General features: G+C 44.6%; 1 protein-coding gene across 1 annotated transcript in view; it reads right to left on the bottom strand.

The window, feature by feature from the left end:
* Positions 1 to 3,015: 3,015 nt before the first annotated feature.
* The window catches only part of LOC115087796 (drebrin-like protein), a 195,529-nt gene continuing 183,964 nt past the window's right edge, over positions 3,016 to 14,580 (bottom strand). The window contains exons 11-14 of the mRNA XM_029595386.1: positions 10,489 to 11,511; positions 9,991 to 10,136; positions 9,113 to 9,170; positions 3,016 to 7,864 (exon numbers count right to left, since the gene is read on the bottom strand). Coding sequence (XP_029451246.1) covers positions 7,728 to 7,864; positions 9,113 to 9,170; positions 9,991 to 10,136; positions 10,489 to 11,511 — 1,364 coding nt within the window. The 3' untranslated portion in view covers positions 3,016 to 7,727. The remainder of the gene's footprint in view (positions 7,865 to 9,112; positions 9,171 to 9,990; positions 10,137 to 10,488; positions 11,512 to 14,580) is intronic.

The following is a 14,580-nucleotide window of genomic DNA, read 5'->3' as shown; positions in this document are numbered from 1 at the left end:
CTCTCCCTGAAACCACACCAGCTGATGATTACCTGTGCTTAGGTAGACACCCACTTGGATATTAGAGATGCTATCTACATTTGTGAATGCAAGGTCCAGTCCTGCTCTGCCCCCTCATGCGTTCCATCACCATTTGTCTGAGCAGAGCCCCTTGAAGGTTATCCATAATCTCTCACCATTGTAACTAGAAGTGCCATCATCTTTTTTAAGACAACCCACAGTGCTTCTTCCTTTCCCAATGACCCCTGCATTTCAGTGGCTCTCTTACTTTAGGTAGACTGCACCTCTCACCAGGAGGGTGAGGCCAACATCTGGTCAATATAAACACTTGAACTTGTTGTCTGGTCTGAAGATCCAAGTTCCATAGAATATCTTAATGGCAGTATACAATACCATAGGCCTACAATTTGTGGCATGTCCTAAATAGCAAAGTTCATAGAACTGGGTACACCAACTATTTGACTCACTGCAAAATGAAAACTTATTCGGCCAAAGCCTGAATGGTTGGATTTCATGCAACATTTATTCGAATATCCATTCAAAGCTCTTTTTTGGTAGAGTCCAACTTGCAAGTCACTTCTAAAAGGAGATGGGCAATTGACAACAGAACATCTCCCAAAAGCCTTTTCCTGTAGGCCCTCCTTAAGCTCTGCAACTCTCAAACAGCATGAAGTCATCTGCCAGCTGATCCAGAGTTTTTAAAATGTCTTGCCCTATATTAAGGGTAACACTCTCTCATTGTAAGAACAGACACCGTTTAGACTACATTCATAATCTCCTAGGCTGCAGCAACTCTGCACTCAATAAGAAAACCAGTTTAGCGTTTAACTTTGAAATGCTGTCCTTCTGCCTTATAAAACCACAAGTGAAGTAAAAACAAATGGAAGTTTTAAGTTTAGCACAGCCAACTAGAAAGACAGATCCAAAATGAAAAATGACTCTTACTGCTCTGGTCTGCAAAAACTGGATCCATTCCAGTATATTCTAATGGGAGGTTACGATTCATCCCTCTCCCCCATTACACACGTTACAAAATGTCCCTCAGAATAACTTTGGAAGTTTGACTAGCCTACTGTTGACTGATCTTAGGTTGCTGGTGTGACTTTGAGTGATTCCTGGTTGCTTTGTTCATTGTTCCAGACGCATGGGCTGGAAATGGGAGCCCCTAGTGGTCTGGAGAAAACTCACAAAATTTACAAATGTTCATTAAGATGGAAAACAAAGCAGATGGATTTCAAAACGTAAAGATAAATCGTCAGAACTAGTTCTATGGAGCAATTTAAATTTGAGCGGTGATACAGTAGATTTAAAACATTTATAGCATTCTGTCTATGGAAATATCACTTTCTCTACCATAAATATAACTGAAGCCCATTCCAAAACTGTGTTAAATAATTTGTCTGACTGCAAGGTTGCTAAATATTTTAAACTAAAGAGCCCATGAATAATCTATAGTTTATTGCTGTATTCATTTTATTCTTTGAATTGCAATTGCTCCTCATACCATTGTAATCTCATTGTGTGGAGATGTTCTGCATATGAATTTGATTTCATAAAAATATTTATGCTAAAAATTACTAAAAGCAAAAACTGTGGGAGAGAAGTGTATAATTAGCTATAGAGACTTGGTGTGATGTCATTTTTGTCAAAAGCTGCAAATCTATGCTGTTAGTAAAGGAAAAGCAGAGGGCGTATTTCAGAGAAAAATCAAGGTGCTATGGAAGTTTCAGAGATCAAACCTTTCTACCAAGTCCATGTAGTTCCAGATCTACCACAGATTTAACACAGCGGTGCTTAAACTGGTTCGTGGTCCCCTCCCCCACCAGCCAGTCTGGTTTTCAGGAAATCCATAATGAATACGCCTAAGATATATTTGCATGCACGATCTCAATTGTATGCAAACCTATTTATGAATATTCACTAGGTATATCCTGAAAACCAGACTGACTGCGGGGATGGAGGAGAATCTCGGTTTAAGAACCACTGATTTGATGGATGCTATAGCAGAAAGGCCAGGATCAGTCCTTGAGAGCTTTGAAACATCTGGTTTCAGGATACCTTTCATGAAAATTCATGTGGCATATTTGCATGCTACATCATTAATTCAAATAATATATCAGTAAGCAACTTAAATTTTTTTTTTTAACCTGGAGTACTGAATGGCTGCTTTAACCTGAACTGCAATGGGCAGTGGTATTTCTAGTCTGACATTGGTTACAACCAAGTTTTGTATGTCACTTATGACCTTTCTTGTAGAAACAAGATTTACAGCTCTTAGTGCATGCGATAATTCTTATTTAAATAGACTATTGTAATAGTTTATTACAAGGTCTTCCTACGTCTTTATTGAAGAGACTCCAAATAATGCAAAACACAGCAGCAAAATTGATTTGGGGACAGAAAGGGCGATCATGCTACCCCTGCCTTGTAGAATGACATTGGTTATCCATTACCTGCAGTGTTAGATTTGAGGTCTTCTGTTTCATTTTTAAAGCATTTTACAGGGGACATCCTACCTAATTTTCAAAAGTACTTATATCTTACAATACCAAAGGGACACATTGATCATCTAAGCAAGATCTGTTGCCGTTTACCATCCTGGACTCAGATTAGATTGAAATGTACAAGAAGTTTCTTCTTTTACTTATTAAGAGTCCCTTTTGTGGAATTCCCTTCACGTCTCTGGTTTGAGTGAGATATAACTCCTATTTCCCTTGGTAGCTAGGCAGAGAAAGATGTTTCTGCATGGAGCTGGATTACCGTGGGTTCTAATTTTGTGTTTAGTCTATGTACCAGTGTTATAATAAATACCATAGTACCACAGGTTGGTCTCTCCTGTGTCTATATCTCACACATACTTCCTGGTAGTCACATAAGTGGCTGCAACACGATGATTCACTTACATTCTCTGGTAAATGCCATCTTTTGTTCATCCTGTTCTAACCTGAGGAAGAGAGTATTAGCTCTTGAAAGCTAGGCAAGAAATATACTGTTAATCCAATAAAAAAGGTATCACCTGATGTAATTGTTGGTTTTATTTGTTAACCTTTATTTCAATGCGTTCAAGTGGACTAACACAGCAGCCGAACTACTTTATCGATATGTAGAAGGACATTTCCCTTGTGTGCCACTGTTTCCACTGAGAAGTTTGCATACTTAAATACATTTAAGTCCCATTTCAAGACATCTTGAAACTCCTGTGCTATAACCTAGTAGAGAATCATGATGCACGTAGACAATATCTTACTCTACGTTGCTATATGCAGTCCACATGTGTACCTTTCTACATGGGACAGGAGTTAAAAATCAAGCAGTGAGCCAGAGTTAGATAAATACCTAGAACAGGGGTGGTCAACTCCAGTCTTCAAGAGCCACAAATAGGCCTGGTTTTCAGGATATCCATAATGAATATACATAAGATAGATTTGTATACAATGGAGGTAGTGCATGCAAATCTATTTCATGCATATTCATTTTGTCTATCCTGTTTGTGGCTCTTCAGGACCGAAGCTGGCCACCCTTGGCTTAGAATAAGTTTCATGAATTTACCAATGCTGCCTATTAATAGCCTCCAATATAAGTCACTAGGAGCAATATCTACTAAACTGTGTTAATGCGTTTTCGCAGAATCAACGACCAGGTGGTAAAATGCATTAGTGCAGCAAAAATGGAAATAATGTGAGGAACTTGCAAGTTCCACATATTTCCTGGCCCTCAAACCCAGTGAAAAGCAGGCATGCAAAGCAGCTTACTGCCATAAAAATGAGTAGTCCAGCATGCGAAAAACCTTTGCATGCTGTGCTACTCCTGGTAAGTTAAGCTGCACTTAAGAGGTGCAACTAAAGTTCCCTCCAGAACATCAGCAAGTTTACAAATGGCTGGAAATTTATAGGGGCTGCAAGGTCACCTAAAAGACCCCTAAGCCCCTTGGCTAAAAATCTGTGGGGGTTGAGGGGCCACCCTTCACATCAACTCGGGCCTTCCTTTTAGTGAAAATAACCCCCTATGATTAAACCCTGTTCCTTTAGGAAAGCCCATGCCCTGGTAAGCAACCTCCACCTTTGCCACCCTCCACGCACATTTACTGTTCAATCCCAGAGGATCTAGGGGGTAGAAGCAAATTCCACTCACTCCTGCCCCAGCTGCACCATCTTTAAAAATGGTGCCGGCTTCCCTTCAGGTCTTCCTTTGTTTCCTTTGTAATCAGGACAAATGAAGACTGGGGTCCACATATTGCACATTTTGGAAAATGGCACTGGTGGGGGGGGGGGCACAACTGCATGGGGATCACTCCTGCCCCCACTAGACCCTCTGGATTGAACATTAAGCTTGGAGGGATTCAGCTGGAGGGATTTGCTTATTAGGGGCAGGGCTTAATCAGAAGGGGGTTCCTTTCACTATATGAAGGGCCTGGGTGGGAGTGCAGTGAGGGAGGGGCCCAACAGAGCCCCAGGGATTTGTGGACATGGAGGATTTGGGTGGGGATTTATTTTAGGGAGTCTTGTGGTCCCTTTAAAAGATGATGGACCCAAGATGGGGTGGGGGTGGGGTTGTCCAGGAACATGCAAATTTCCCAGCCATGACAATGTGCAGAAAATTACCATGGGATTCACTAAATTGTGGTCCTTGGTAATTCAGTTTGGTAAATCCTGCAGTAGATTTCCCTGCACTACAAATACCGCACTTTAGCACATAAGCTCCTAGTTGTTTAAAACAGTAAGTTATCAATTTGAGGAGCACAGAGTGGGACATTGTGTGAAATGTATAACAGCGAAGACTCTGGTGTTCTTGTTACTTCATTTAAGATTATTTTTCATAAAAGTCCACATTTTAGTAATGCAAGCCTGGAGTCTTTCAGTGTTATGGCAGTCCTGCATTCTGAGCTTACAAATTCAGAGCAGAATCATTACCAAGTTAATCATTAGCAGGCCCAAATAATTATAATTATTTTGAAATACCCTTAAATATATATTTAAAAAAAAAATCAGTTTTAAACAGAGAAGAAGCATGGCACCCAACAGCTATAGTATATCATATAGCCAGACTAGCGCTAACAATGAAAGATAAAATAAATCAATGGGGTTTTTTCATGTTTTAAGTACATTTCTCAGGAACATATCTGTAAAAGTTAGTAAACATCAGTTTTATTGATCCCTGTTTTTACTATGGCCCAACTATAAAGCCCGGGTTATAAAGACCTGGAATACTTTAACAATTCAGTGATCTGATTGACTAAATCTCTTGTTCTACAGTGAGAAGACAAGCAGTCTGATTCGCTGATAAGCTGTCCTGTCATCTGTATATCTACTGTATTGTATATAATCCATATATCGGATGCCTGAGCCCTCAGGAAACTTCAGATCAATTGTACCTCCCTTGCAATATTGCATAATGTGGGTCCATTACTGACTGAATCTAAGACCTCTAGAAAAATAGCTGTACTCCAAAAGTCTCTTTTATAAAAAAAAAAAAAAAGATGGACACATTCTTTTCTGACTAGATTTAAGTCCTCAAGATGTGGGAATGCAATCAGGGAAAAAAACCCATCAGTCTGTCTTTCTAAAATGAGCATTTCCCTATCATGCTCCCAGTCCGTCTGTTCTCAGCCAGCCTGTAAATCTTTACATCAGACTCCAGAATTCTCAAATCTGGCTGTCCTGCGTCACAAGGGAGGGATTAAGCCTGTATAGATATGCTGGCACGCTATAGACAGTGTCCACATTATTTACATCAGCGTGCATTTGATAGAAACAGTTTATTCACAGTAATCAGATGACTTATTACAGCAAAATGAATTTCAAAGCAGGACTGTGATTGTCCTAGTTTAATGCTATTTCATAGTCTTCTGCAATTTTTTTGTCTTTTAATTATTTTCTTTAATCTGAGAATTAGTCTGTTTCATATGACCAATGACACATCTACATGTTCTTAGCGACATGGTAAGTAGGAACTTCTTGCACTCTGAGCAGCTCAGAACATCCAAAAGCACCAGACACCTTGCCCAGGGTTATTGTTGGAACATTTCTAAAACAATATGACCAAGTGCCCATAAGATATGGCCAAGCCAAAATACACCCACATAATGCACTCCTATAGGGCAAACAACCTTACAGAAAACTTGCAATACTTGAGAGGTGAGGAAGGGGACAATGAATGTAGAAGTTGCGAGCCTGCTTCCGTGTCATCATGAAATATTAGTCCACTCCTTCTTCTATACCTCCCACCCTGATAGATTATTCAGAAAGCTAAGCACTGGATATCAAACCAGGAATGGACTATGTCTTGTGGGACGTGAACCTAGACCTGGTTTTCAAGTTGACGTCCTAGCCTTTAATTTTGCTGCCAATACATTAGGATGGGAGTTTTAACACAAGGACTGAACTAATATCTTAGGATGACATGGGGGCAAGCTGGCAACTCCATGGATGACTTGAGAAATTGGTGCAGGGACACAAAGCCTTTTCCTCTTGAGGGGTGCATGGCTCACTGGATCAGAAAAGGGAAACAAAACCCTTTCTAACTCACTAGGCGAAATCTGGCAGAGGTTGCGAGTGACCGAACATTTAGGAGGTTCTTCTAAAGCAATGCTTGTGGAGCTGCTGTCCAAGCTGCACCTGTTCTATAGATAGTACTAAAAATTAAAAATCTTTTAGCTATCAGTGTATTATCATCTTCCACCAGAATCAAAACAATTGTTAGAAAAAGTACTAATAAAAAGCCTGAAGTTTTCAATAAGAAAATATTTCATTGGCTGAGAAAGCAATTAGTCCTGTGAAAGATCTGCCTCTCACCTCCATGCGGAGGCCATCCAGTACTTGGTCCTACATGCAGAATTCACCTTATAAGACCCAGTATAATGGCACAGAAAGAGCTTCATCTACTGAAATGGAGGCTTTCCACTCATCGTTTCCTCCACCCGACCCATTCTAAGGTCACAGTGCTTTTTGGCTGGACTTCTCCATAAAGTTTGAGAGGCAAGATACTGCCAAAGGGATGGGCTGGGCTTGTAGACTTGACGTCCCCATACTTTGGTTCTGATGCTGTCTGTAAACCCCAGGACCAACACCCAGAAGAATGTGGTGGTGTCACAGTCTGTCAGAGGGATGGTGGCACCGGGTTCTTGACCCATTTGTGTCATTTAACGGAGTCAGCAAAGGGTCGTTACCTCAGACTGATCGTCTGGAGTATACACAGGGTGTTTTGCCTTTCTCTGGAGTAGCACAGATCAACCAGTACAAAGACCAAACAAGATAAAGCAAGATCCAAAGTGACAAGAGGGTGGAACTTGGGTGTTATATCATTTTCAGTTCCAAATGAGTACAGAAGGGAGTCACTCTGAATTGGAGCTAGGATTGGCAGGACAGAAGAGGAATGTTTTAAGGGAGTGTGGGAGAGAAAGGAAGCCATTTAAGACAGATACAGAAAAACAATCTTTTCTACCAAAATACTGGTATCAGGAATATCAATCTCCAGTAGGCATTAGATTGGATAGAAAGCCTTGCATTTTTAAACATTTAGGAACATTGATCTCCTTGTCCAGTCCCCAAATTCTGAAACTTGTTTTCCCCATAAATAGTGCTTGTGTCTCAGTTTCTGCAAACACCTCTTATTCCTAAAGGGTTTATTTGGGAGGCAGGGTAGATATCAGGGTATTTGCCCTGCCTTCCCCAATCCCCTACGAAGATGGGGTGCACTTTGTCTCCCCCTCCTTTTCTAGCTGACATCATTCAAACACTCTCAACGTAATTCATTGGGAAAAAGCCGCACTGTCCGTCCTGCTTGCGTCCACACCACCAGGCGTTGTCGCATCTGTCCAGCACTGTGATGATGTCACCGCGCTCCAGCGAGAGCTTCGAGTCATCTTCTGGAGGGTTTAACAAACAAAGATTGGTGGAAGGAAGTTGTCAAGGAATTAAAATCAGATAAAAGAAGCAGATGAATACATGCGTCTTCTGTCAGTATGGGAGCATGCGTGCAGCGAGAAACCAATCTGAGCGACAAAGCAATACCGTGCAAACGTTTTCACTCAGTGCTGCCCCCACCCATTTCTCCATGAGCTGACTTACAAAGTGTCAGATGTTCAAATGGATTCTCCTTTTAATCTTGCAGTTCGACTGCGGGTACAGCCCTCTGAACGTGAACACCATCACTGCAAGTATCTAGATACAGGGGGCCTTCTGACGTTCTGTTTGGGTGCAGGTGCCATTTCCCAAAGCACAGGTCTGTGTAATAGCTTTTGAAGAATGATATCTCTTATTACAGGAGCTTCACAAACCTGGCCTGGAGACCCCACAATCAGGCAGGTTTTCAGGATCCCCCACAACGAATATGCATCAGACAAATTTGCATATACTGGCTCTCCAATTCACGCATATTTATCTCATTCATTTTCATTGTGGGTACCCTAGAAACCTGCCTGGCTGTGGGGTCTTCAGGAAAGGTTTCAGAAGCCCTGCTCTGTTACACTTTAATGCATGCTTTTCATGAATATTAATGGCAGAATTGCTATTTCCTGGTAACAGTAAATTTCCTTATACTGTGGATTTCTTTCAGACATTCATTATAAGAAGGCCCCATTGTAGTAGCTCTATTTTACTCTGTGCTTTGTTGTCTCCCTTTTGATCCGGAAGCTTCCTCTAGCTCCTTTGGGTTTCCAGCTGAATCAGAAACGAGCCTTAATTTTCAACTACCTGAGGGTTTTCCCATATTTTTAACCCTCATATGCCCTCCCGTTGAGCCCTGCATAGGCCACAGCTCCCTCCAGAATTACAGTAAGCACGCACCCAGAATCCAGCCACAAGGCATCGCTGTGGTGGGATGACTGGAGCTCCTTCCCCTGCCCTGGGGAGGGGCGTGGGTGCGTGATTGCTACCTCTATATCATCCCCAGCTTCAACAGGCCCAGCGAGCAGAAGCCCTTCCCTGGGCTGTTTTATATAACTCAGGGGTGTAAAGGTGCGATGGCGAGTGTTCCGAAGGATGACAGTTGCCTCCTGAATTCCTAAACAACTGAAAGAACAGGCACGAAGGGGAGTGAGAGGAAAGAAAAAGAAAACGTTTCGAGCAGGTGATGGTTAGGTTGATGGTATGGGGAGGAGGAGGAGGCCCCTTACCAGCGCTGTAGTCCTGAAGAACTCGTACGCACAGCCAGGGAAAGGAGCCCGTCCCCAGCTGCAAGAAGAAGAGCAACCATCAGACGCCATGCTTTCAGGCACAGACCCTGGCTTCCTGCGATTTCGCAGACGCAACAACTGCCTGGTATCTTGCCTTCCTCTGTGGAGACGCAGTAACCCAAGCTTTGAGCTAAGGCCATTGCTATTTTTCAATGTCTTGGCACAGAAAGGCCGCTGCTTTATTTAAAACCTAACTGAAGTGGCCCACTGATTTTTCACGCCACTCCCCCAGGCCAGTATTACACTTTTTTCCCCCCCACTTCCTCCCCCCCTACCATGAGCAGAGCTGCCATTTTTCTTTTACCATTGCCAGGAGCCAAGCTACTGTCACTTTTTAACCCTCCTCCGCAAGTCAAGTTGCTGCTTTCTTTCTGTCTGAATTCTCCACATGATGCCAGTCAGCACCATGCAGCTTACAGGGAACTGAGCCCTGTACAGGCAGCAGCTGCTGGGGCAGGCAGCATCTAGGGAAGGAAAGCAAAAGTGGGAACAGGAAAGGGAGAGGAGAAAGGGGGAGGGTGGTGAAAACAGGGGCGCGAGTGTGAAAGGTGGGGAAAGCAGGGGGGAGTGTGGAAAGTTGGGCAAGAGCGGGAAGGCAGAAAAGGGGTGAGGAAAGGAGGGCAAGAAAGAGGGTAGCAGGAGAGACTGGAAAAAGGAGGGTGAGAATGGGAAGGAAAAAAAGGGTGAGAATATTGAAGGGGACGGCCATCCCAACTGCACTCCCCAAATCATTATATTGACTAGTGAGGTCAATTGCCCGACTAACCAACTCTCTCACACTGTCCTTATGGTCTGCAATTATCTCCATCCTTTTGTACCTTTCCTTCTTCGTCTTCCATGGTCATCTGATCCTCCTGTGCCTCCCCATTCTCTCCTTCGATTCCATTGTGCTTTACATTATTCATGTGGATCTCCTGTGAGCTGTGAGATTTCCCAGCGATATCCACCTGGCACCGCTCTGCCTCTGTGTTTGAGAGGGGCATAGAAAGATGAAGCTCAGGGAGGGGGCTTGGTGTAGGAGTGGACCTCATGTTATTTTCAGTCACTGGATCTATTCTTTGGGTTTGCTGGATCTTTGATTTGATCCAGTATGGCATTTCTTAATCGCGATAAAAGTATCTGCATTGTTTTTGTTTTCCTTAAATAATCCTTAACCCTCTCCCTATTGATCCGATGGAGGATTTACCCCCCCCCTTGGCTGGCCTTAGGCAGTTCCACAGCCCATTACTTCTCCCCCTCCACCCAAATATCAGGGCCCGGTTGTGGAAGAAGTACCCCCCCGAAGATGTGTCAGCAGCTTGACCCTGCTGTCTTACCTGGCATGGAACCCTGGCCACGGTTAGGATTTGATTTCGCAGGAAATTCTTCCTTCTGCACAGGTTCTGAAACAATCACGTGCGTCTCCAGGGCGGTGCCTTGAAAGGCCGAGGAGGGGTCAAATTCCATCTCTGACTTCAAATGGAGGCTGCAGGCCACTGACTCACTTAAATGGGCATCCTCGGAGCTCAGCATCTGAACAGTGGGGTCAGGTGCAGGCTTGGCACTGGCCTGTGATAAGGCAGCGCTGGCAGGCAGCACTGTATCATTATTTTCAGAAAGCTGGGGCTCTGTCAAGGATGGGCTCTCAATTGAGACAGGTTCTACTTTGGGTAAGCCCTGAGGCAGCACAGGATCGTCACCTGATAAGCTTTCTAGGGGCACAGATTCATCAGCGGGTAGGCTATCAATGAATGGAAAATCAGCTTTTTGTGGTGGGTCAACAGGTGGCGTAGTCACTGCTTCAGATAGGCTGGAGTTTATAACAGGCAGGGACTCAGGTACGGGTGGGCTGGCAGGAGGTGTAGAAACTACTCTGGATGTACTAGCAATTGGTGAAGATTCATCCTTGGGGGAACTAACAGAGGACAGAAACTCATCTCTGGATGGGCTAATGTGGGGTAAAGATTCAACGCCACGTGGACTCGTGGGTGGTGGTGTTCTCACTTGAGGTTTGTTTGCTGGGGTTTGAGATTCGGCACTCGGTGGGCTAATAGGGGGCAAAGACCCAGCTTTGCGTGGGCTGATAGGAGGCGGAGGCCCAATATGGGATTTGTGCGCTGAAGGAAGAGACTCAGCCCTGGGTGGAACAGTGGGGGGCACAGACCCATATCTGGTGGGACTTGCAGAAGTGAAAAACCCTGAAGATGGTGACGCAGGGTCAGGGGTGCGAGAGCCCATGGAAGAAAAGAATTCATTTCGGAGGGAGTTAGAGGGAGAGAGAGGGCTTTCTGGCGTTCGGAATATAAAGGCAGATTCTGTCAGGCTGCGCTGGTATCGTAGGAAGGGTCTCCGAGGAACTCCTAGGAAGGAAAAGAGCGGGAACTGCATCAGAAAAGGCAGCTGCACGCAGCAAACACATTAAAGTACCTCTCAGCTCTAGGCTAGCTCTCTTAAGTCTTTTCAAAGAAGAGAAAGAGGGGCACAGGGAACAGAGAAGCAGGAATTTTATCATTTTTTAAAAAAATTATTTTGAGAGCTGTGGCTCAAATCATAAATCATTAGAGGACCTGTAGCACCCAGAACAGACGGCCCCCATGGCCTTCTAGGACCATGGTCTCTTTAGAAGCCTTTATATCACCCCAGAATGCCACTGGGCTCACAGCTGCATGCATCTTTCAGAACTCTTCCAGAGGCTAGCAAATAATTTTAAGCCAACAGTTTGTAAAGTAAGGGCACATTTTGTGGCTTTGAAGAGGTGAAATGTCTTCCCATCCTATGCCAGCATCACTGTTTTCCCAGCAGTGTGTGAGAGTGAGTGTGTGAGAGTGAGTGCGTTTTGGGGAAGGAAGGAACGGATTAGGGTGAGAGGTGGGGACAGCGTTTCACAGCTGTGACGACTGAAAGCATCCGCAGCCCTCAAAGGCAACCAGACAGAAGGCTTGGGCTGGGCACAGTATGTTAACTTTGAAGCATTGAAATCAAATCCGGTTTTTCATATACTCCTCATCAAACAGGGTGAGCTCTTCCCTCTTCCCCGGGCAAAGCTGGAGCGCACGCCCTCGCTTGGGATTCCTGGATGCCTTGAAACCCGAGACCCTGGACCCTACCGGGAAAGGAAATGAGGGTGATACCCGTTGTTGGGAAGGGGGCTTTGCTGCCTGATGCCCGCAAAACAATTGAACTTAGAAGGCACCGGCTGCTGGCTCAGACTATGGTCGTGCCAGCCACTGCAACCTCTCTGCGCAGTCACACTAGAAATATTTCCTGTTTTCAAGGTTTTACGGAACACTAATTTACAGTCCGGTTAGTGAGGAGCGAGTCACTCTGTTCACTAGCGATGACACCCGACTCTGTTGACTAACGATGACACCCGTGACATACGTTCCGTTTTCGCTTCAGCATCAGCTCGTTAAACTGGCAGCTATTTCCTTTCACTCTTGCTACTGTTGTATCTTTGAACTGTAAATCTACAACAGACACACGTGAGAGAGCCAGTACTGTGTAAAACGCTGCTCTGACGATGTGGTTACCACAGCGACCTGTCTGCATGGCAGTTCGGTGCCAAGATCGTGCAGCACGAGATGCAGACGCCACGGCCTAGCCTAACATAAATGCTTTTCATTCTCCACCCTCCCCCCATCATCATTAGCATTATTCAAAATTACAATGTTGCTCTCATTTCACTTGCTTTCCCTACGATTCAGGAAAAATGGTCTCCCACCAGTTTAAACCGCAACCTCTCCTGCTTATTTGAAACCATTTCAAAACGCATTGCAAGAAAGTTAAGTGAGGGCCCCACCATAGATTCGATGATCCCGAGACTATTACCGCTCTGTTTTCCACAGCCGCAGTGAAGCGCAGCTGACCTCTTTGCTGGTTATGCGGATATGCCTTCCTCAAGCAGGCCTCCTGACCGCTTACGCTGCGCAGGAGTTCATAACGTCCAACAGCATACAGACAAACGGCCAACAAAAGTCAAACTTCAAATCAGTCCAATAAAACAGGAGGGTAGGCTATCTAAAAATGCCGTTGGAGCAAGAATATAGGTTAGACGCCAAGTGTAACTTTATTTGGATGGAGACATCACTTCATACAACTGTAACCTATATTGTTGCTCAAACTTCAAATCAGGCCAGCAAAGATGGAGCCATCCAGGAGGCCAGCCCGACGACTTTAAATAGCAGAGTTAGTCGCTGTCTGAAAGGAGGCCCATGTACAGCTCCAGACCTCGGGTCACGTTCCTAGCTCCGGTTGCAACCAAGAATACTGGGGGGATTAGAGCAGATACATGAATCGACAAAACCACCTCTTATTCTCTACCAATGGAATGCCATTCTTCTTTTTAAATAAGGGAGCAAACGGGTGGAGAAGTAAATGCCACCTCGCTGTAGGGAACATAAACTTCAGAGGATAAATTCATAAAAGGCAGCTCCTGTGGCATTTCCAGACTGAAGTACTGGAGAGGGGTCAGAGACGACAAGGTGGCAAATTAAATTTGGAGGAGAGGGGAAGCCAAAGTGACATTTCCACATAGCACAACCCCCTGACTTCAAAATGTCTATAAAAGATACAATAAGAAAAAGCACCAAGGACACCCCCCGGGTCAGTTCCAACCACTACTAATGCTTCTGGCGATGCGAGGCAGCAGGGAAGTCATGAAGTCATGTGAGGGTGAAGTTCCATTGGGGCCAGCACAGAGATTTTTTCTTTTTTGAGTCAGAATGTTGCTTTTTGTTTTTCTATGACTTCATAAGTGTTATTACTAAGTCAACGATGTTGTGTTTTTTGTTGACTTACTGCAGGGAATGCTGACAAAAACCACTGCGGGTGGGGGAGTGAGCGAAGGAGAAGGGAGAAGGTGTTTGCCCTCCCTGTGAATGCCAGGAACTGGTAATCCCGAGATAAAGAACTGAGCGGCAGGAGAGGCTTGAGTCGCAGCTGTGTGACGTCAGTCGAGGACGCCCCCACTGACAATAAAATCTGCAGATGGGCGGTGCCCCGCTGCCGCCAGCGCGTCGCTTAAGCCGCGCGGCTTGGTCCGGCTTAGGTTGGAGAAGGCCAGTAGCCAGCTGGAAACTTTCTTCTTTTTATAATTTCTTCAATGGGCAAGAAACGGAAGGCAAAAATCATCACCTCCTCTCCCGTGCAGCAACACCGCAGTGGCCCAATGAACCAACACGTCGTAAGAGTGTTGGAGACGCCGAAAGAGGACAGTTTGGGAGGTATGTCTTTAATCTCCCTTAGTCCTGGCAAAGGACGGACGTCCCCACCACAGCCGACGGTATTGACATCTACTGAAACAACTTGTGAACTGGTAGGAGCAGCTCAAGGGGGCACAGGTTTAAATCAACAAACAGTGACTCGTTGGACTGAAAATGTTAATTTACCTAGTACAAGTGAAGTGAAATTAAAGCTCCCAGTTGACTTAG

The sequence above is a fragment of the Rhinatrema bivittatum genome, chromosome 1 (assembly GCF_901001135.1).
Source record: "Rhinatrema bivittatum chromosome 1, aRhiBiv1.1, whole genome shotgun sequence".
Lineage (NCBI taxonomy): Eukaryota > Metazoa > Chordata > Amphibia > Gymnophiona > Rhinatrematidae > Rhinatrema > Rhinatrema bivittatum.
This window is presented reverse-complemented; position numbering and strand designations above follow the sequence as displayed.